Raw genomic sequence first — 22,206 nt, forward strand, 5'->3', positions numbered from 1 at the left:
GGGGACGGGCGTCACGTGACCGAACGAGGGCGGAAGCGGCGCTCGGTGTGAGGGAGCCGGAGCGCATCCATGTTTAGTGAGGGAACGGAGCGCCGGGAGGCGTCCCCAGGCCGCGGCCCAAGGTCACCGGCGGGGCACAGGGGCCGCTCGCAGCCGGTGCTTGGCCCTGGGCGAGCCCGAGCGGCAGCTGGTCCTTGCGCGGAGAGACCCTGTTCGGCCTGTCCCCCGAGGCGTCTCCTCGCCGCCTGCCCCTCGGCGCGTTGCCTCAGCCGGGCCCCGCCGCCACCGGTGGCGCCCCGGGGGAAGCGGCTTCGGGCAGGGCCCGTACCCTCCCACTGCTCTCTCTGAAACCGTGCTTTGCCGCCCCTCGGCCCCGTCAGCGCTGGCTGCCAAGCGGCCGAGCTCAGGCTCTGTGCTCACACCTTGGTGCTGTGGTGAATTAACCTAGTGTTGGGTGTTAATTCTGCAACGCCCTGTTGTCACGCGGAAACGCGAAGATCTAATTAAGTGGGCGGAAGGTGTGGCTGTGGGGGAGATGAACCCGGCAACCCGCCCTGCTGTGCGAGGGCAAAAGGCCGGGCGCTCCGGGGCGGCACCTGCCCGTCTCCCAGAAGAGATGCCCCGGGGCTCCCAAGCACCCGGCTGCTGGCTCGGCCTCACAGAATCACAGAATCTTCTAGGTTGGAAGGGACCTTAAAGATCATCTTGTCCAACCGTCAACCTGACAAAAATAGACACCCACACAACAAACAAGGAGCATCATCACTAAACCATACCTCCCAGCACTTCATCAACCCATCTTTTGAACACCTCCAGGGATGGTGCCTCAACCACCTCCATGGGCAGCCCATTCCAATGTCTGATAACCCTTTCGGTGAAAAAATTTTTCCTAATATCCAGCCTGAACCTACCCTGGCGCTACTTGAGGCCATTTCCTCTTGTCCTGTCGCCTGTGACTTGAGAAAAGAGACCGACCCCCATCTCTCTACACCCTCCTTTCAGGTAGTTGTAGAGAGCAATAAGGTCTCCCCTCAGCCTCCTCTTCTCCAGGCTGAATAACCCCAGTTCCCTCAGCCTCTCCTCATAAGACTTATTCTCCAGACCCTTCACCATCTTTGTCGCCCTTCTCTGGACCTGCTCCAGCACCTCAATGTCTTTTTTATGGTAGGGGGCCCAAAACTGGACACAGTACTCAAGGTGAGGCCTCACCAGTGCCTCGGGCCAGTGGGGCCTGCACCCAGCCTGGCCTGGGAAACGCTGCCCTTTCTGTGTCAGTCGCCCCCCCATTAGCGTTACATAAAATTTGTCAGGGAATGGGGTTGATGGAGCCCTTGTTCCCTGCCTCGCTTACCCCCAGCCGGCCTGTTGGCTCTGGCCACAGAACACATCTCCCCAGGGGGTGAAGCACTGCCAGGGGCACCATTAGGTGACCTGTCCCTTCCCCAAACTGGCTCTCGCTCACAGCACGGGCTGCCAAAGAGCGGCCCTTTCCTTGTGCTGTGGGTAACTTGCCGCTTTTCCAGTTCCTTACAGAAAAATAAAAATGCCAGTATATACAGCAGATACTTTTTTTTAAGGAGAGGAAAGCAGCCTCTGAGCTTTCCCCATGCTGTTTTGGAGGTCAAAATGAGTAGTGATGCCAGAAGTATTGAAGCGAATATTGATCCAAGGCCCGCAACTTGCTAATTCAGTTCTTTACAAATACCAACAGCACTCTTTTACAGAGGTAGGTGGTCTGAAATACGATCTCCTACCAGATATAAATAAAAGTTGTATAACATGGAGAATTACACATTATTTGCCCTTAGATGTATGATCTTATATTTGGCTTCCTTGAAACACAAATTGTTGGCCTGAGCACATCTTACCAGGCAATCCGTAGAAGAATCTTCAGTTTTACCACTTCTCCAGGGTCTACGATTTACAAACAATCAAAAGGGATTTAGTTTTTGGTTGTTTTGTTTTTAATCTTTAAAAAGTCTAAAACTGGTTCCTAAAGCACAAGGAAAATGTGGTCTTCTCCATATATAATTTTACACAGACATCAGTTAATTATTCCACTGAATATATGACTTGTTCATAAATTGAGTGGTCACACAATAAAAGCAGCCATGAACTAGTTCTTCTAATCCCCAGGAAACTCTCCAGAAGAGCCCAGATGGTGATTTCTAGTGCAGTATCACATTATGAATTACCACTGGTAGGCCATGACTCTGCCGGCCTGTTCAGGCCCCATGTATTCTGTCAGATCTCAAAAAGAATTGCATCAGGCTGTACCCTGATCCCCTTTAAGATGCTCCTTCCATTTTTTAATTGTGTAGAAGTCCTACTACAGATAATTTTCTTTGACAGTTTTCAGATCTCTCTGCAGTTACCCTTGATTTTCTTGTTCAGTTATTTAAGAATGTTACATACAACACTGGTCTATCAGTTTGATGTTCAGATGTGTCTTATTTTCACACTGAAATCCTCATGATAGTTTTAGGTGTGTCCTTTTCTTTCTGTTGCAGACAATCTGCTTGTTTGTCTGTCCATGTGCACTTACAGAGTATCTGCAGGTACTGTCTTGTCTGAGGAAACACAGCAAGTCCTACTCTTTTCTAGTTTTTGCAGGTTTTGGCCTCCTTGGTGGCTAGTCCTTTTCTTTCTTGAACCTGGAGTTACACTGGTTCCCTAGGCAAGTTGTGAGAGTGAGGCCCTATCAGCCAGCCACCCTTATCTTCCTAGTTTTTCCTTCAGCGTCATCACAACCCTTTCTCACATGCTATTTCTGTCAACAGTAACTTGCCACCCACCTCTGCTTCATGCATAGAAATCCAGCAGAAAACAGGAATGAATGCAAAACAGAAGAGAAGAGAATAACATGGCTGAGTTGTTCCAGATCGAAACCACTGTCTGTCAGCAGTCCATCACAGCATCCTAAGTAGAAATATGTCTAGGAAGAAAGCCAGCATACAGCATGCAGACATCAAGCCTGGGTATCTACACTGAAGTGCCAGGCTTCTAGTGCAGTCCAAAGTAGGGGAGATCGAGCATCTTTCTGAGGGAAAACTGCCCCAACTGTCTCTTAATCAGATGCCGCTTTTTTAGTCAGAGGCTACTTTTTTTTGTGTGTGTAAATGATATTGCATATCATTCTATGCATAGGTAGTAGAAAAGATCCTTAGCAGCGGGAAGAACAACAACAACAACAAACAAACAAGTAAAATGGGTCTTTTATTTAGTCAAAATATTTTTATTTGGCTGTATTTAACAGAAGGTTTGCTTTCATCCTTTCTCCCCGCCTTCCCTCCCCCCCCATTGTTTGCTTTTTATTTCTGATTTTTCATGTTTCCATTCTTTCAGTACAATATATTAACACCTTGCAACTCTTCAGCATTTTCCAGTTAAGGCTCTCAAAGCATTTACAGACCTGAGTTAACTAATGTTCACAATAATCATTAACAGTGGAGAAGTAAAATGATCTGCATCTGCAGAGAAAAGTTAAGATCATCTTTTTTTTTTTTTAACCTTTTTTTTTTTTTATTTTCAGTGACCAGCTTGTACTTTGCTGGCCTTGATGAACGTATGTGTCCCTGCAGTTGTGTTTCATACTTTCGAAAGAAAGACTGAGATCAAACTCAAAAGCTATTTATGAAAATCCTTCTTTAGTAACTTGTTGAAGGCCACACAATAAGTGAGCACCAGAATTCAAAACTGGGAACAAGACATAACTTCCAGTTATGTGCAATTCCATGAGACATAACCCTTTGTAACTTACCTTTCGACTTTAAAACTACAACCCATTCCCTTCTCATTCCCCATTATCCTCTACTGACCATTCCCAGCAGGCGTCAGCCTCAGGTACTTACATTCGGCATTTTACTACCAAATTTTACATGAAGGTCTCCACCATCATCAGTTGTATACAGTGTGCAATGCCTTTGGGTCACTGTAATGAGCCTTAATGGAAAAAAAAAAAAAAAACCCAAACCCAATAACCTAGCAAGCAATGGGTGTGGATTTTATCTTTGAGTATTTAAAGCAAACTTCAGAGTTTATGGAAAAATCTATTATGTGATTGTTTTAAGGAAAACACCCCATCCCCAAACCTGGTTCAAACAGAAGACTAAATATTAACTTGACATTAACACCTTCTTATCAGTAGTGCATCTGCATAGAGATTCTTCATAAAAACCTGCAAATTCACAATTATAACTTGCAAACAGAAGTACTATGACTGTTCAAGCAAACAATAACTTTAAAATATGCATTCAGTTCATGTAAATGTATCCTCTTGTTAGCTCCATCAGAAGATACTGGCATGAAACACAGATGAAACTTTTTCTTAGTTAGGTTAACACTGAAAATTCAAACAGTCAGACAAACACAATGCAAGTATTTTAACAGAAACAATATAAAATTTCACTGGCTTAAAAAAGACCTAAATGCGAAATCTTGGTTATTTCAGTGAATTGCTAGACCCTACATTTAAAATGATGCATTTACAGAACTATTCAGATGAATTAGGCTTCTTCTATAACACTAAATACTTGAATTCTCATAGATTGTGCAAGTATTAAAAAATATCAACATTTTAAATGTTAACATTACAGTTTTAAATAGCCTTGCAAGTGCAATGTTATAAATATAAAAAAACCACCTCAGAGCTACAATTTTATATAAGTTATATGAGTAAATGAAAGTGCTTTTCAAGTCTTTACGTTTGTCTACAGTTGGATTCTCTTATGTCAGTCAGTGCTCAGATGGTACAATATAAATATCAGTATTTCAAAAAATTTTGAATGCGTACATTTAACTGGATGGAATAAATGTTTTGCAGAAATGTGTGATAAATATTTAAATACAGAACATAATTTTTGATAAATATTTAAGTATGGAATATTATAAAATGTGAATATTATATTTTTTGTTTTCTATTAAAATAAAACAGGAAGAGATCACATCCTGATGGGTGTGTGATAACCTGATAATGCCATGGGAGCCCTTGAGCCATACAGTGATTGTTAACTCTATCAAAATCCCAAATTATGCTATGCTAAATACTTGTTCTTCAGTAGAGACAAAAACTTGCGATCATAATAAAGGCCAAATACTGTCAATTTTTGAAGAATTTAAAAGATCTCCTGATCTGTGTCAAAAGCTATGGAATCTAATGAAAACTTTCCAGCACTTTCACTTAATCAGGTACAGTCCCTCTGGGGAACACAGCTACCACGTGTCCCCACTGTACTGTCTCACCAGGGCACGGAGGAGCTCCCTTTCTGGCCAGCCACGAAACATCACTTTCATAATGATACAAAAAAGATTGTATTCCTGTTTGGCAGCCAGAGGAAGCGCAAGGTAAGCGGGGAGATACTTGTTTATTAGACAAGAAAATCAAAACAAAACAACCCTAAGTGAATCAATATATATTTAAAAGTGCACTGAAAATATTTCCTATTGAACCCAATCTCTCATAAGTGCCAGATTTTCATCTTAAATTATATCCACTTTGAACACTGAACATATGTAAGCTGATATTAGAGCATTTAGTTCGTCTTGCGGTTTGAAAAGCACATGACACAAAGGCAGCAAGAACACCCTCCATGAAAGACCCAGCACTGCCATAGTTTTATCATGAAGATGCAGCTGAGAAGTGAGACAGTTCCGGAGAAGCCCCTGCAGGCTGCCCTTACAAGCTTTCTCCAACAAAGTGCTCTGTCATTTGCCAAAGACAAAAGTCAAACTGTTGCCCTACCTCACCGCAGTGCTGCACGGGCAGTTTACTATTTTCTTTCCAGATGCAGTTGGACTTCAATAAATTATAGCTCTTCAGAGTTAGGCAATTCTTTGTAATTAAAGCAGAGTTTCATGTTCCATCCAGAGTGGCCCCTGTTTAGAGTGGTCTCTTCATGCAGACCTGACAACGGCTGATGATATTTTCTAGTTCTCCTGCTTTCAAAGTCTGTGGCAGAGGTCTCCTAAAAGAAAGAAAAATAACATTTACTTTTTTTTTTTCTTTAAAAACACAGGGTTATTGACAACACCACTGAAATCCTTGACTTGCTTAAGGCATCTTTGTGCTACAGAATGACTCTAAACCTAACAAAGGGGGGACGTCTAATCTGAGGGGAATTATTAGGGGAGCCCCCACGTGTTACGCAGGCAGTTGTCTCCTCGGGCACTTGCAGCACGGATGCAGGGAGGTACAGTTTACCTGAACATTCTTCTTGGATTTAATGATGCCAACCAGAAGCTGTAGGAATTTGTGTAGTAGTTGCACGTCCCCCTGCCATGGCACTCTATGAATGGGATGGCTCGAAATTCTTCCAAACAAGACCCAGGAGATGCCAATGCTTGGCCAGAAGCTTCTGAGCCGGCACTTGTGTACTGTAACCACCAATACAATTTTTTATGAGAACTTGTCCCTCAGCTTTTAGTAAACTGCAGGCAGAAAAAAATATCTCTTTCTAAAACATACCATATGGTCTGTGGTACATTTTGGACAAAACAAAATGAACACAGATTAGTTTTATCAAAGTTATAATGAAGCACAGAAGCCTTATGAAAAGTCAAGGACAGTTATGGCATTTCTTCAGTCCCTGCAACAGCCTTTTTCTGCTCCATGAAAAGGCATGAAGCTGTAACCAGCACAAAGACTAGAAAGTAGCTGGCTTCTGTCCAGTTGAGGACTAGAGTAACTGAATTACAAATAGGCCAAATCCCCTATTTCTTGTGTGTTCCTGGTTTTTGTTGCAGTGGTTGCTTCTCCAAACAGAAAGCGAAGGAATTTTCCTCCTCTGTGTTGGTAAATGCTTGTAGAAATAGCTCTAAAATAATTTATGACAGTAGAAAATTGGCTAGAAAATAAAATTTAAATTTGGTGACGTTAGCAAATGATTTTAACCAGATGCTCAAAAAATCCTCTCATTCTTTTCCAAGATTATGATTACTTAGGATGAAATCCCAGGAGAGACAAGTTTCATGTTAGACCTAAAAGGACTTTAGATCATGAAAAAAAAAAAAAAAAAAAAAAAAAAAAGTATTTGTAATACAAAGCAAAAAAAAAAAAAAAAAAAAAAAAAAAAAAGAGAGCTATAATTCTATCTTTTATTCTCATTTGCTGACATCCTTATGAGATCCCACAGGCATGGATAACAAAGATGAAGTGCTGCCTCCCCTAATATAGATATACCCTTATTCCCATAATTGGTTCTCAATTTGCAGTCACATGAATGTACTTTCTTCACTCATATCTCGTTATGGCATCAAAACAGCCAAGGCAATCTTTTGTAGACAGTGTACTGCATTTGTTTTGATTTTAGCCTTCTGCTGAATTCAGCCCAAGATCAAATTTATAAAAGAACTGCCCGGCATGGAAGTGGGTCAGTTATTTCTGTGTATTTTTGTTCAGGACTGGTTTAACCACTCCACTCGCCAAACCTGTTCCCTAGATCTTAACATGGCACATGACAATAAGAGCATGCAGTTATTTCTGTCAGACTAAAATCCTATGGTTCTCCTTTCATCTTTTCCCCTTTTCTTCCTGCCACCTATTTTTGAGAACAGATCAGAATAGTTGTTCCTATGCTTCTGGTATTGAGTAAGAGTTAACAGAATTATTGTCTACTTCTTGGCAAAGGAAAAAATAATTTAACGATTATTAAGAAACAAACAAGCTTTGAGCAGATGAAAACACCAGTGAAAGTAAGAGGACATAACATTAATTATTCAAGTCTTTAGGTCCTTACCATAACAAAAGAAAAACCCTTCCAGAGAGATACCCAGCCTTCTGGACATGGAGGAACTACTGTTGTTTGGCTGTGAACTGCTATTACCATTGCAGCTCCTTCACACACAATACACCTGTAAGAAGAAACTGCATTCAGTGCAGATATGAGGAAAAATATGAAAGCAGACAAAAATTGTATCTTCTAGGATAGTAGCTACCTAATGGCAGGGTAGCTGCATGTGTGAGTTGTAATGTAAATGTCACAACTCACACAGGTTTTTTCTGTTTAATGAGGAGATGATAAGTAAAAGGAAGGCAACCCAAATACCTTGCTTTGCAATCTCTACTAATAACACCAGAGAAAAACTGGTGTAAGATGAGAATTAGTCCCAGAACTTTTGAATTTCCTTACTGAAGTAAGGAGCTAAATTTTACCCTCATGTGCTAACTAGTTTATGTTGTTATGGTTGAGATCAAAGTTCTATACCTTTATTTGCTAAGATTAGAAAAAGTAATTTTTATTTCTTAAACGAAGAAACTATGAAGCTGAGCTACTAGATTGCAATAACTGCGTAGGGCAGTCCAGAAGATGGAGTGCAAAGCTCGCCTTCCCATCTTTGTTTTTGCTAGTCTTGGTCTTCCATGCTTTTAGAGTATTTCGTCTTATGATGCTCTTCTATTCTTCTATTCTGCTCAGCTATTCTAAAACAACTAGAAAGGGCCACATTTGCACAAGAGCGTTTCATAGGAGAGAACCTTCAGCCCCAATTTACAATGTTCTTCAGCAACTGTATCACACATAATTGAAAGCAGAACTTGATTTGTACTGTATGCCAAATAATGAAGCTGTCTTTATTTTATTTTAGTCCGTCTCCGTTTTTTAACTGCAGTCAGTAGGATTGTGGGCTATATTCTCACGTCAGCTTTGCAGGTCAAGCCCTGTGGTGGGACCCTAGCTTTAATCTAACTTTTCTTAGTGCATCACTGAATTCAGCTGACTAATTAAAAAAAAAATCAGCTGGTTAAGAACAGTGTTTGTACTGGCTGAGATAGGCAAGTCTTTGCCTGAGATTTGCAGTTCAAGACGAATTAGGATGTCTGTGTGGTTCCAGGCCAGAAGAGCTAAAATTCTTATACTCTTACCTGCTTATATGGGGCTCTAGTGCCCTGCCAGAAATGGGTGCCATATCCACTGGCATCACTGTCGCAGTTGACAGCCAGTACGAATAGTCATTGCGAGAAGCAAAACTACAAACATCGTTGGTGTTACAGAACAAGAATGGCATGGTGGTAAATCTCTGCAAGCAGCTACCAGCTGTTCCTAAAAGGCAAACGAGGAGAGCTTTGTGAATGATAGGAGATTATATTTAGTGCAGCAAACAGAAGAGAGACACAATGGCATCCAGTCTACTATAGTGAATATATAGAGAATAAGTATAAAGAAAGAAGTGTCTGTACAATGGAATTACCCTAAAGCAAAATGCTTATGGCATGTATACAAATATGTATATAAAAAATAAGGGCTAGAAACAAAATCTGTTAAACTAATAGTATCTTCTTGAATGACATTGGTCCTTATCACAGCGGTAGGGACTCTGCTGCTTAAACAAAAGCTTCTGGTGCCATTTTTGACACCCTAAAGCATCCCCTTTAGTCTACAAAAAAAGCAAGACTCTCTCACATCCTGTGTTACTACTGTCAGACCTGTGCAGATTTTATGAACATCTATACTAGACATCTATCCATAAGTAACTGAATTCCTCCTCAGAAATGTCTAGGCACAGCAAAAAGGGAACATGGGAGTGCAGGAAAGAAAGGTGTCTTTCAAAGCCATGATTCCTAAATTGACTGAAAGCAGCAGACCACTCTGGGGAGTGATGGCTGAAACCAGTGCTCATCTTGGACACTTACTGTCAGTTTGATTTCATGACAACTTAGCATTACTGGACTATAAAGAAAATTATCCAAAAATTTTTACCAATACAGTACCAAGATCTTGTCCATGTGCTCGTTCATTTCCTTGTACAAAAAGCAGCGAGTAGCCAAAATAGATCTGCGATGTCCCATGTGGGCATGAAGGAATCTTTGTTGTTTGACTATGCCGGGTAAAGATAAAACCTCTTCTTGTTGGACCAGCAGTGGTAGAACCTGGTAATCCAGGTAACCCCTGTAGACCTGGAAAGCCAATTAGTCCAGGTTCTCCTGTGGAGAGGAAAGAAATACGACTGCAAATATTCTAATTTTGTTTGAATTTTTACTTCATTTAAATTAGTGGAACCACTTGAAAACTAACAAAAAAAAATCAGTAAGAATACACAACTTGAAAATTGGTAGTATTTGTTGTTAGATGTATTAACTCCTTCAGACCTAGCTCAGGTAGCTTTACATTGCACAGTTTCAAGGAATAGTGAGCTATTTTAAACAACCATGGCCATTTTTACCAAAAAAGTTGTAAAGTAAAAACATTTTATGATGACTAAATAAAAATATTTAGTTCTATTTTGATGTCATAAAAAGGCACACTTATACCTAGGGTTTTCAAGTGGATAAATAAATGTTATTAATAGCAGAGGAGCACAGTCGAGACATTATTATTTCAGTTGTGAACATGCATCTGTTAAAAGTTAAGAATGTGCTTACATGTGTTTGTGGCCCTAAAGTTACTATAAATGTTACACAATCTCAATACGTGCAAGAGGAAGGATTTAGAGAAACAGGAAGACAGTTTATCTGTAAATTCAGTAGTAGCAGTCAGAGTTGTCTGCTTTCCTCTACCTCTTTGTCCTGGAAATCCTCTGTCTCCTTTTGGACCAGGCAGTCCCGGTTGACCTGGATGACCAAAACGTCCTGGTAGACCTTTTAATCCTTTAGGTCCTGAATTGTAATCAAGAAAAATCCAGGATCATGTAGCATTAGTTATTCTAGATTTTAATAACTGTTAATGAATAAAGTTAAAATCCTCATGAAATGTAGCTGCATTAAAATAAAAACATGAGCATGAATTTAGTAAGTTTTGAGGCTATCTGTAGTGTTGCTGTCACCATATTTCCCATCAGGAAAATTACAAGGAAATATTGAACATATTGCAGAAAAATAGTCTCATAAGAAATGTTTACAGAAACCAAAGCAAATCGCTTTTTCTTTTAGGATGTGTCATACAATAGAAATATTTCAAAAATATATTAGCAGGCCATAATCTTTGTGGTCACAGTTTGCAATTCTATAAATAATGCAGCTCCTTTTGAAAAAAATTTTAAGGAAAACGTAAAAGAACAATTCTTTAGTGCCTGCTTTGTTATGCTGGAGGCAACTGTCATTCCTGAGTGGGGCCTGCCTTCTGGCAAGCCTGTCCCCCTAAGGAGTTTCCTTCCTGGGATGGAAAGCCGTGGTATTGACCATTGCACACCCACCTCATCCCACCTGCTTCTCGCTTCCCCATCCCTCAGAGCCGGGGCAGGCTTCACTTCCAGTGCCAATGGAGAAGCACCCAGCCTCTCCTTTCCCTTCTCACCCCCAGACTATGACAGACAGAACCACTTCATAGCACATCTAGAATACTTTTATTACGTGTGGTAATTTCCCCCCCAAAATGACAAACTTCCTGAGCATGGTTCTGGTTCTATAAATATGATGAGTGTTCTGATCCAAGTTTACTTTTTATTCCATTATTTTGCTTACATCTATGTTGAGGGATAATCTTACTCGCTCGCTGACTGTGAGGGTGGAGGGCAGATGGAATGGGACAGGTTATAAAGTTGTTAACAAGGTATAAAGAGCTATTTTTAAATATGGAGAGGTATATTTAAAGACACGTCGATTTTCTACGCAGAAGAATGTTTTCCCACCAAATCAAAATGTTTCACTAAGCAGCACACAAACATGTACAGAGATAAAAATATAAACCACCTTCTAGTCCAGGAATCCCTTGAATTCCTTGATCACCTGGCGTTCCTGGGATTCCTGGCAGTCCAGGAGGACCCTTGCTTCCTGGGATGGAAAATACTCTCTCAGGGACTCCAGGTGGACCTAGGAGCAAAAATATAATGAAAAGCTATTGCTTTATATTAAAAGAAAGCAAACAAACTACAAACCAAAATAAACAAATCAATCTAAGTCTTCTGGCATTAGAATGAGAAGGTTGGTTACCACGCTGGCCCTTTGGTCCCCTTGGCCCTTCTGCACCTTGTGGTCCAGGGGGTCCTTGATTACCCTTTTCTCCTAAAAAAGGAAGATTGAAGATATATCTGTCTGGTTTAAAATGTCAAATCAACTGTCAAAGTTTCAGAGACTTATTTACGAGTCCTGCATGATCCATGCAACCTTCCCAAAGAGTAACACAGCCTATAGACTCATCTGAAGTGTGAAAGTGGACTTCTACATCTCTGCTGTTACTGTGTAATTTATAGGTCAAGTGTATTCAGTTTACAAGAGGATGTTTCCATTCCTATCTTCATATAATGTCTGCTCCCAAAAATCTAGCCTACAATCTCAACTTTAGACTATGTCTTTTTATCTTATGTGTTTTTGTCACTGAGTTTGCAGGTCAAGTGATGCTGTTCAGTGACGCTGTGCAGCTCAACTCTCTTTAACTCCTACTGTCAGTTATGCTGATGGGTGTTAGGAGGGTTGTATAGTTTTTCAAGTGTTTAAAACTGAATAAGCAATTATTTTCACTGCAGAAAAAATAAGGTTACATTCAGATTACTATCCATGGCTCTGCTGGAAATAAAAAAAATGTAAGATGTTGTTTGTTATCAAGTCAGGAGATTTGACTGACTAAGCCATGAAATGAGAGCTTTTTGCTTAAGAAAGTATAGTTACTATCTATGCGGTGACTTTTCAAATTAGAAAAAATGAAAAATACACAACAGGTAATGACAATTTTGTGTGACTGTAAATCATGCAATCGAAAAATGAAAATACTGGAGTAATGAAGACTTATATCAGATTTAAATCACTAGAAAAATGTCTAAATTAAAAGGATTTTTAGCCAGCTCTCTAGGACCACACCTGTTACTATTTATTACATACATAATATTGTAATGCAACATGTAAATGATTGCATTTGGCACATGGACATGTATGTAATAAATACATGAATACCTTTTACACCTGGGAATCCAAGAAATCCAGGGTCCCCTCTAGCACCAGGATAGCCTGATTGACCTTCAATTCCCTGCAAATCAGAAAACACCAATAATAAGCAGGAAGCAGCATCTGCTGCTATGAAGAACATTTTCTTTTTGTTCAGAATATTCAAAGCATTAAGTTCACAGAATATGCTACAACTGGAATTATCTCCTCCATTTGTAAGCATGTCAGAAATAGGCGTATCATTGACAATGTTATTCTGTAATACAGAATGGCCAAGGAAATGATGTCAGAAATTTGCAATAGTTTCATTTTGGTCCACTTAACTCCATAAAAACTGCTTTTTGTATCTATTTTAATATCTTTCCTCTATTAGAAGATTTTTTGGGGAGAATGGGGTGGGGTTTTTTCTGTTTGGTTTGTTGTTTTGTTTTTATTTTAATTGTCCTCAGTGTTACTTTCATGGTAAGAGCAAAATTAATAATGGAGTAAGAAACAAGCAATATTCTTTTCACTGACTTTTGGACCGGGAGGACCAGTGTCTCCAGCTGGGCCTGTTGGCCCTGGTATCCCATCTGCCCCTCTAACGCCTTTGCTTCCTTTCATGCTGAGTGTGGGAAGACCAGGAGGCCCTGGAAAACCAGGAGCACCTATACAGAAACATCAGAGTAAGTAAAGACTGCTGCCAACAGCACTTCACATTCATTACATACAATGCAGTACAACATTCAGCAACTCTATAATGGTACTCATGTTTACCACCTCAGTGATTCCCAAGGAAATACAGACATTTTTAAAAAAATCAACTCAATTTTCCTAGACTGCTCATTTAATCTGAGATCAGAGTTGAGTTCTTGCAGAACTCTCTAGCACTACAGTTTTTTGGATATCCTCCAGCTGTAGTTATGACTGTAATCACACTCATACTATCTCACTTCTTTAAAGTTGGATGTTAGCTACCCTCCAGACCTCATAGGAAGAAAGCAAAATAATGCAGTTGAGTGAACTGCAAGGCTTAGCATTTTTAATTTTCATTTACATCATACTGCGTAGACCATCATGGTGTTTGCAATGGTAAAATTGCATTAACGGATAAAGGAACTACCTGTTTAATTATGAAACTCTCCTGGGGAAGACCCCTTTTAACCTTGAGTTCTGGACAAGCTGAATTCTGCTTTCAATTATCAGTATAATATCATTTCAGATAAATAAGGAGTTACAACAACACACCTGGTCTTCCATCTGCACCAGCAATACCTCTATTCCCTTTTTGGCCCATAATTGCCATGCCTGTTGCGCCTTGAAATCCAGGTAACCCCACTAAGCCAGGAGGTCCAATGGGTCCTTGATCACCCGGATGACCTTTTATACCTGGTGGCCCAGGAAAACCAGGTAGTCCCATGTCTCCTTTGATTCCTGCAAAGTTAAGTATTACATTTGGGGAGAGCTGTCAAGAGGATAAGGTGATGTGATGACACAGAATATGGGCACTTACTACACCGCAAAGGTGAAATTCAGCCTTTATTTTTAGTACAGAGAAGTCCCCAAAGCACCTTGCTACTGTAAAGCAAAATAGTTGTGAGAAGGCAGGACTAAACCCTCTACTTCAGAGATTGCTCATACAAAGGAATAAATGTGAGAGGAGGACAGAAAGACCAGAGCAGGGAATATTTCTTTATACATAAGTAGAAGAAGTGCTTCTTTGCCCATAGGAATCAGCAAATCCTTTTAAACTAAATTCCAGTTAAAAGCACCAATATGAGTACAACAAATAAGAGAATACTCCAAAATGATACTGTTCTAAGGTTGATCTCAGAGTGCATGATCTAGATATGAAAGGTATGAAGATAGAATATTTTTTCTTTAAAGTAAAGCAAATCAATGGATTTCTACCAGTACTAGAAATATAATGCAAAACCTAAAAAAATGGGAAGAGTCCCCTCAGTCAACTGTTCATAAATGTAAAAGGGGGGATAAACAAAATGCAATCACTGTAGCTTTCTTACAGTATGCTTAGTGTTTAGCAGCATCATCTTTTTTCATTAGAACATACTCTGTTAATCAAATTGTGTATCAAAATAAAATTTTAAAAGCTCTACAAGACATATATCATGTTCACAAAACCATAGACATTAGCTTCTTTATTCCCCTTTTCCAATAGTCTTAAATTTGCAAGCAAGAACTTGACTTTTAATATATAGCACCAAATCACTGATCAAAAGCACAGGATCACTCTTGATTTCCTCTCACACTCTTAGTGCCATTTCAAGCATCCAAAAGCAGGAGGCAACCTGAAGATGAAGATGATTATTCTGGTATATAAAAACTAAAAAAGCTTTTGCTTTCTGCAAAGACAACTCACCTCTACGACCAGGCACACCTTGAAGGCCAGGGATTCCTCTCCCTGGTGCTCCTATGAAATATTAGGACATGTTACACTCAAAGTCCTGAATAACTATTAGAAAACATCATAATTGTCTAATATTTCATACATTTCTTCAGAATTCACTGAATCAAAATGTAGATTTTAGTTATATGTAAAATATAACTTATTATTTCCATTTCTTCTATCCATATATACAAATTAAATTTGTAAATGTTTCTTTATAGTAGGAAATCTTATTGATCAACTGCATTTGAGGTACATTCTACAATAATGTGCTTTGTCTTTTTTCAGAGAAAAAAAACAGATGAAGAATCTGTGTTTAAGAAAAACTGTAGAATAAATGTAAATATCTAAAAAAGAAAATACGTTAACAGGGATTACTTCAAAATTATTGTGAAAAAACTTACCAAATACTATGAATGCCTTCCCAGTAACCTGTTTATACTAACATGCAAAGAAACATTTTCACTATAAAATATGAAGACAATTTCTGCCAGAATTCAGTGGAGGACTAAATCTATCTGTGGATGCTGATGACATCAGGAGTAACATTTAAATAAAAGGTTTTACAACCCAAGGGCCAGGTCATGGAAACCTTCACTAAGCATCTGTGTAGATACTGTGAGTCCTTTTATCTTATTTCCATGTAATACAGGGGACTTTAGGTTCTTTTAGTCTCTTTGAGATTAAACACGTAAGAACTGTAAACAGCAATACTCTGGCTCTTACTGACATTAACAATTTAGGTGATGTTATGCCAAATCACGTGTACAATAGAGCAGTGACCTATGCATTTGGGTTGTTGACAGCACAAACAACAATTACATAGAAAAACCTGTGAATTATGTAAAAGTGAAAAACCTTCTAGTTATAAACTTGTCTTTGGCTCCACAGAAACTCTTATTAATCCTTCCCAAATAATCCTTGTCAATTTAACTAGGGAAAAAAACAATTGTAAAATACAATGAAAATATTTCAGTGGTGTTACCTGGTTCTCCCTTTACTCCTGGGTGACCAGGCATACCGTCCTGACCTTGATTACCTCTTTCACCAACAAGTCCATTTTTTCCAGGCTCTCCAGCAGCACCTGTGAATAATAATGGACAAAAATAGCACTACTGCTATTTTACATTTCAAAGGGAGAAGATATGAATCCCCTTTATTAAAATATAATTAGTTCAGCTGGTTCAGAGATAGACGTAACTGTGTTGGTATCTAAACATTTGTAAAGAGCAGCGTATAATTTTTATTGAGCTCACTGGACTTCAATAGATTTTACACCCCCACTGCTTTTCACAGGCAATAACTTCCCTGTCTTTCAAAGACACTTTAGTACCCTGCCTTTGATGTATCCCAAGCTGGTGGGAATCCACACAGGCAGTATGGTTTCTCTGCCTGGCTTTATTACAAATTCAAGATGTCTCTAAACAGGGATTAGATTCTGATCTTTGCTAACTCTGCCGTTTTGTCAGTGCAAGTTCACTAAGTCTACAAAACCACAACATCATAATTTTGATGAGGATCTCTGAATATAAGAATATTCAATGCTCTTTTTGAAGACAATAACTGGCACTCACTTTAATAAAGTCTGCATTGCATACCTTTCTGTTGCTGCATACTTACACACTCCCCCTTAGGTTGAATAGTTTGATCTTTTCTGTTGCTTTAATAAACAACTACAACTCTCTCCCCTCTTTCCACTCTAATTCATTTTCTTCTCCTCCTCATCTAGCTACATCTTAGTATATTATTCCCATTTAGGAGGTAGAACAAGCCTTTCTTACAATTGTGTGGATATAACATCTTGAGACCTCTGGATGGAGAAAAAAAAAAAAAAAAAAAAAGGCAAAAAGCTTTACAGTAGTCAAACAAAATTAAAACCTCTTGCCTCAGCTGAACTGACAACATTAAAAACAAGCTGTTAAAGACCTTAGCTGGAACCAGAGAAGGTAAACGTAGCCTTGAACTAGCATAAACAGAGATTGCCACTGCATCAGTTAAATTCTAAAAAGCTCAGAAGAACAACATCAACTGCCTCATTACAAAGAAAATAACAAAGAAAATAAAAAAGCAGGGGACAGTGATTTGGGAGAGATGCTATATACCATACCAGGAGGGCCTGCGATGCCCTGTTGTCCTGGGCGGCCCTGCTGTCCTTTAACACCAAGATCTCCAGGAGGTCCACGCTTCCCTGTAATAAGAAAGAGTGTGGGAGAGGAGAAGAGGCATAATCACTACATGCAGACTCAGTCTGAGAACTTTGCTATAATTTCTGCTTTGGACAGCTGTGAAACATCTCTAGCTGACATAAGCAACCCTGGCTGCGGTGACTACAAAGGAGCTGTTCAGGTTTACAGCAGTTGAACGTGAACATGTCACCCCACGGGCACCCTGTGTAGTTTATTGAGAAATTACCTTCTTCTAGAAGCATGTCAACATCTCACCACCCCTCCAAACCAAAACATACCTGGGATTCCTGCAGTTCCAGCTTCTCCTCTGATCCCATGTGGTCCTGGTACTCCCTGATGTCCTGGATGACCTTGGGATCCTTTTTCTCCTTTGCTGCCCAAAGCTCCTGGGGGGCCTGGATCTCCCTGAGAAACAGCAGTTGCACAGACATGTAAAGAATCGCATTACATTAAATACATTTACATTCCATATTTGAACAACAGAAAAATCATATATAATTTTAAAGGTTAAGTGTAGTCACAGTTCATTAAGATTTTCTGATGAAAAGTCTTCTTTGACTTGAAGACATGAAGTCTTCACATAACAGCCACTGATCCTTTAGACATAACTAAGAAAAAAAATATCTTTCTTTAATCTGTACAAACCAACCAAAGTCTTTAGATGTTTTCACTGACTTCCCTTCAATTTTATTCTAACAGCTCTTCTTTTGATTCAAATGTACATTCCCTACATAATATGCAACTATACAAAATACTGAAATGCATTTTTTTCCTTGAATTTCTACTGACTTTCACAACAGTAATCTCATTGTGGCTACCCAGCTAACACAGAAAATAAACAGCTAATTTAGACAGATCACAGGAGTTACAGTACAGTTTGCAGCCTCAACCATGTATTTCAGATCTCTCATATGTAAAAAAACTCCCAGTTGTTCAACAACCAGAATATGTGGAGTAAAATTCTATCCAGTTGACCTAAGTTAAAAGATACTGTTTTTTTCTTAGCAATATATATTACTGAACATAATACATACCAAACGTAATATATATTGCTAAGAAAAAAAAACAATTCCTTTTATGTAATGATATTACTAGACTGTCAAAAACCAACAGCACAATTTTAGATCACAAAACTTTTGCACTTGCTAAGATTATATTTTCCTATACTTTTTAACATACTAGTATTGCTACTGCTGACTTTTTAAGTGCAAGTCCTTGTTCTTAATGGATTAGCAACTTCGACAGAATAAAGTTATTTCCAAGATGTTCCACCTTTACAAGTAAGACATTCTTGCACCAAGAGAAAGATGAAGTACAATGAATTAAAAAATTTCTCCTGAGTAATGACACAAGAATTTTCATATTTCTTATCACTTACAAATCATCTGCTTCTACAAACTCTGCAGCTCTTGCTTGCATGTTGTTCTGTTTCTATAGCCAAAGGCTCTGCTCATTGCCTAATACGACAATGTTGCCATTGCCTTGATACCTTTGGACCAGGTTCTCCTGGAGGCCCAGCAGATGGGTACCCACGATCTCCTTTGTCACCTGGAAAGCCACCATAGCCTGGTGGACCAGGGTCACCTGGTAGTCCTGGAAAGCCTGGAGATCCTTTCTGTCCTTTTGGACCTGGAAAAATACCATTCTTAAAAGGTTCATATTTGCATATCACACCTCATGTTTTGCGATCTACAGCTCATATTCAGATATTCATTCCTCATTAAAGTGATTTACACAGCCACGTGATTTTCATTCTAAACACATTAAAAAGAGGTTCTTACATGCAAAAACATATAAATTAAAGAAATTATATTTCATTTAGAGAGAGGGAGAACTGCATTCTGCAAATGAAGCAAATGCTGGGGTGGTGAGAAATCTATAGGTACTGCAAAGAATAAATCCCAGTGTAAGTATTTTGCAGTGGGCTTACAGAAACTGCTCAGGTCTGTGCAAATGCTTCTATACGGTTCTATGAATTTGTAATATGGCTTGACAGAAAATAACCTGGAATTCCCATGTCCCCTTTGTTTCCTGGTGCACCTGGGAATCCTTGTCCTCCAGGAATCCCTGGAAGACCCATAAATCCTTTGACACCTGCAAGATGAAGAAATAAATGTCATCTTCACGTTTGCTTTAGACACTGGCTGGCTGGTAGAGCTGTCATGAACACATAATCCTCTACTGCAAACCTTGTCCTGGCACCTTATTGTTTTATAAATCAATATGCAGCCTCTGACCCCAGACAGAGATAAAATTATCATTACTGTTGTCAGAAAGTCAAGGAAATAACAAGTATCCTATGTATCAACATTAAAATTAAGCTTTGTGACCACAGGACTTAGGGGCAACAGCTGAAATATACTTTTGCAAATTTTTATCAAGATCATGATTTTGTATTGCACTGGACTCTCTTTTCATTGTCCCCCAAAGTTCAGTCTGGATTCTGGGCACGTTGCAATCACATTACTACTTACTCATTAAGCATTTCTCATGACTAGTATACTCAAGAGCTTTTTCTTACATGGCTTAGGCACGTTTTCCCCCACTTACTTATCTTTAGCCCAATTTAGCTCAATTAACATTCAGTGTAATGACTAGCAGATCTTGTTGCATCTAGAATGTCCAGATGTCTAAATTCCAGGGTACTAGCGATGCCTGAATATAATAAGGTCTTATTTTGTTCCATAAAAAGTTAGGGAGTAGCACAACGTGCACTTTTTCCTGCAATGGCTACACTGCAATGACTACAGAAGATGTTAATGACAGAATATAGCAATAAAACTATAATGACATACAGCACGGATAAATGCCATCATGAAAAGAGCAATTTTAATTACAAGTTTAAACTTATTTCTAATTGTCATCATTTTTATGTATCTCAAAAAATCAAAAATACAGAATATAGAGCGGTAAAGATGTTTTATTAACTTTAATTTGAAAAAGCAGATGCATTGTCTTACTCAAGGGTCAACATTTATCACTATGCATGAGGTTATGGTAACAGCAGAGCAAAACTTTGTAAAGTAGCTTAGGTAGGTTTATAATTTTTGCAGGTTCTTTTTAAGTCTGCTTTTTACTGAACACCTGGTAACTTTAAAAATATAAGCCACACATGCAGGCTTTGAAAATGGAAATAAAATCAATCTGATAAAAAAAAGCTCCTGAAATATTTCTGTGCACAATTGTAATGCTCATGTTTTAGAATTCTTATTTTTTTTTAATAATACTGGGAATCCAAACTTCTGTTTATAAATACCAATTTTTATTCATTGGCCTCATCAGCTTTTAGATTTGAAAGTTATTATTATTCAGGATTTAATATAATTTTCTATTTATCACCCCGAACAGTGGTCTATATTTGGAAGGAAACAGAGAATCATTTGGCAGTAGCTGCTATGACGTCCAAGCAGCAGTTTTTGAAATTACTTAGTTTCAGAGTTCTCAGAAAAGCTTCAGAGTTAATATAAAGAATGTACTACTGCTGCTGGAGCTACATTTATGTGCTAGCACTGAGGCAATATTATCTCTACTTTTCACATGATAGAGTAATTTTCAATATACATATTCCATACCTGGCACACCAGGTATTCCTTCAGACCCATCAAGACCTGGGGGACCTTGCACACCAGCATCTCCTTTTTCTCCTTTTAGACCCATTCTTCCTTGAAGTCCTAAAACAAAGTTTCATTTTAAAAAAATATTACAAAACAACATCTTAGAATATGTTTTATGTGCAGTTTAAAGTTTTATAACTCTTAAAGCTAATGAAGCAGAAGTGGGGCATAGGTTTTTCACTCTGTGAACACACATAAGCAAGACACAATGTCACAGTTAACGCCTTCTGTATTTCTCATATGGAGACAAAAGAAACTTTCTGAAATCTTCCATAGGAAAATGTCTACACAAAAAGCCAGATAGTGTTAGTTACGCATGTACAACTCATATAGAGAGAGTATATATTAATATTGCAAACAACGGAATTCTTCTGACAGCCAAGTATTTCTCAGCAGACTCAATTGCTTTGCAATCCAGCATTTAGTTGGTAAGTGCACCCGTTTACTAGCTCTGTAAAAACATGAATGTATAGCATATACGTATAAATATGTATATAAACCTCCTAGTACTACTGACATATTATTATTGGTTTAACATTACAGTAACAGTTTTTTTTAAGGAACGTGGATATGTAAATAAATATAAGTGTAACATTCAACTATCCCATAAATAAAAAAGCAGTTACATTGTACAGCAATAATTATTTAAAACCCATAAGAATACTCTCAGTAGTAGAGTTAGTTTTCTTCCATGTTTTCGATTCTACTGGAACTGCAACGTAGATAACAACCCTAACCAGTTCTGAATGACAGAATAATGAATGTGTACCTTTTAAGCCTCGTTCTCCTTTAGTCCCAATACCAACCAAGGTCTCAGATGGTCCGGGAAAACCTTTATCACCTAGTTCACCTTTTGCTCCAAGAAACCCTTTTCTTCCCTTTAGTCCTGGGATGCCAGAAGAACCTGCAAGGAAATATAATGAAATTTTCTGAAGAAACCTGAAGATGATAGGATAAAGCAAGCAATGAGACTCCTGTCTTCAAGGACAATTACATATGTCAATAAACATTCCAAATCAACAACCTAAACTAGCTTCTTAATTACTCCAATCATCAATAAAACATCTATAAGCACAGATTACGGCAAGAGATGGTAATTATTTCTTATATTCAATATATGTATAATCTGTTGAGTAGATACAATAATGATATTTGGAAGATGACTGGGATGGAAAAAATAGAGAAAAATAGCTCTCTGCTCTTTAAATAATA

The 22,206-nt window shown here is 38.7% G+C and overlaps 1 protein-coding gene across 1 annotated transcript in view; it reads right to left on the reverse strand.

Annotated features, from left to right (window-relative positions):
* Nucleotides 1–6,195: 6,195 nt before the first annotated feature.
* Nucleotides 6,196–22,206, reverse strand: part of COL4A3 (collagen, type IV, alpha 3 (Goodpasture antigen)) — a 31,442-nt gene continuing 15,431 nt past the window's right edge. Inside the window, exons 17-34 of the mRNA XM_014951741.1 lie at nt 21,764–21,898; nt 20,953–21,051; nt 19,385–19,474; nt 18,870–19,009; nt 17,659–17,785; nt 17,302–17,382; nt 16,180–16,278; nt 15,168–15,218; nt 14,036–14,221; nt 13,325–13,455; nt 12,818–12,890; nt 11,861–11,932; nt 11,621–11,740; nt 10,490–10,588; nt 9,704–9,916; nt 8,858–9,035; nt 7,734–7,848; nt 6,196–6,372 (exon numbers count right to left, since the gene is read on the reverse strand). Coding sequence (XP_014807227.1) covers nt 6,196–6,372; nt 7,734–7,848; nt 8,858–9,035; nt 9,704–9,916; nt 10,490–10,588; nt 11,621–11,740; nt 11,861–11,932; nt 12,818–12,890; nt 13,325–13,455; nt 14,036–14,221; nt 15,168–15,218; nt 16,180–16,278; nt 17,302–17,382; nt 17,659–17,785; nt 18,870–19,009; nt 19,385–19,474; nt 20,953–21,051; nt 21,764–21,898 — 2,186 coding nt within the window. The remainder of the gene's footprint in view (nt 6,373–7,733; nt 7,849–8,857; nt 9,036–9,703; nt 9,917–10,489; nt 10,589–11,620; nt 11,741–11,860; nt 11,933–12,817; nt 12,891–13,324; nt 13,456–14,035; nt 14,222–15,167; nt 15,219–16,179; nt 16,279–17,301; nt 17,383–17,658; nt 17,786–18,869; nt 19,010–19,384; nt 19,475–20,952; nt 21,052–21,763; nt 21,899–22,206) is intronic.

This window comes from Calidris pugnax, unplaced genomic scaffold (assembly GCF_001431845.1).
Source record: "Calidris pugnax isolate Ruff unplaced genomic scaffold, ASM143184v1 scaffold197, whole genome shotgun sequence".
Lineage (NCBI taxonomy): Eukaryota > Metazoa > Chordata > Aves > Charadriiformes > Scolopacidae > Calidris > Calidris pugnax.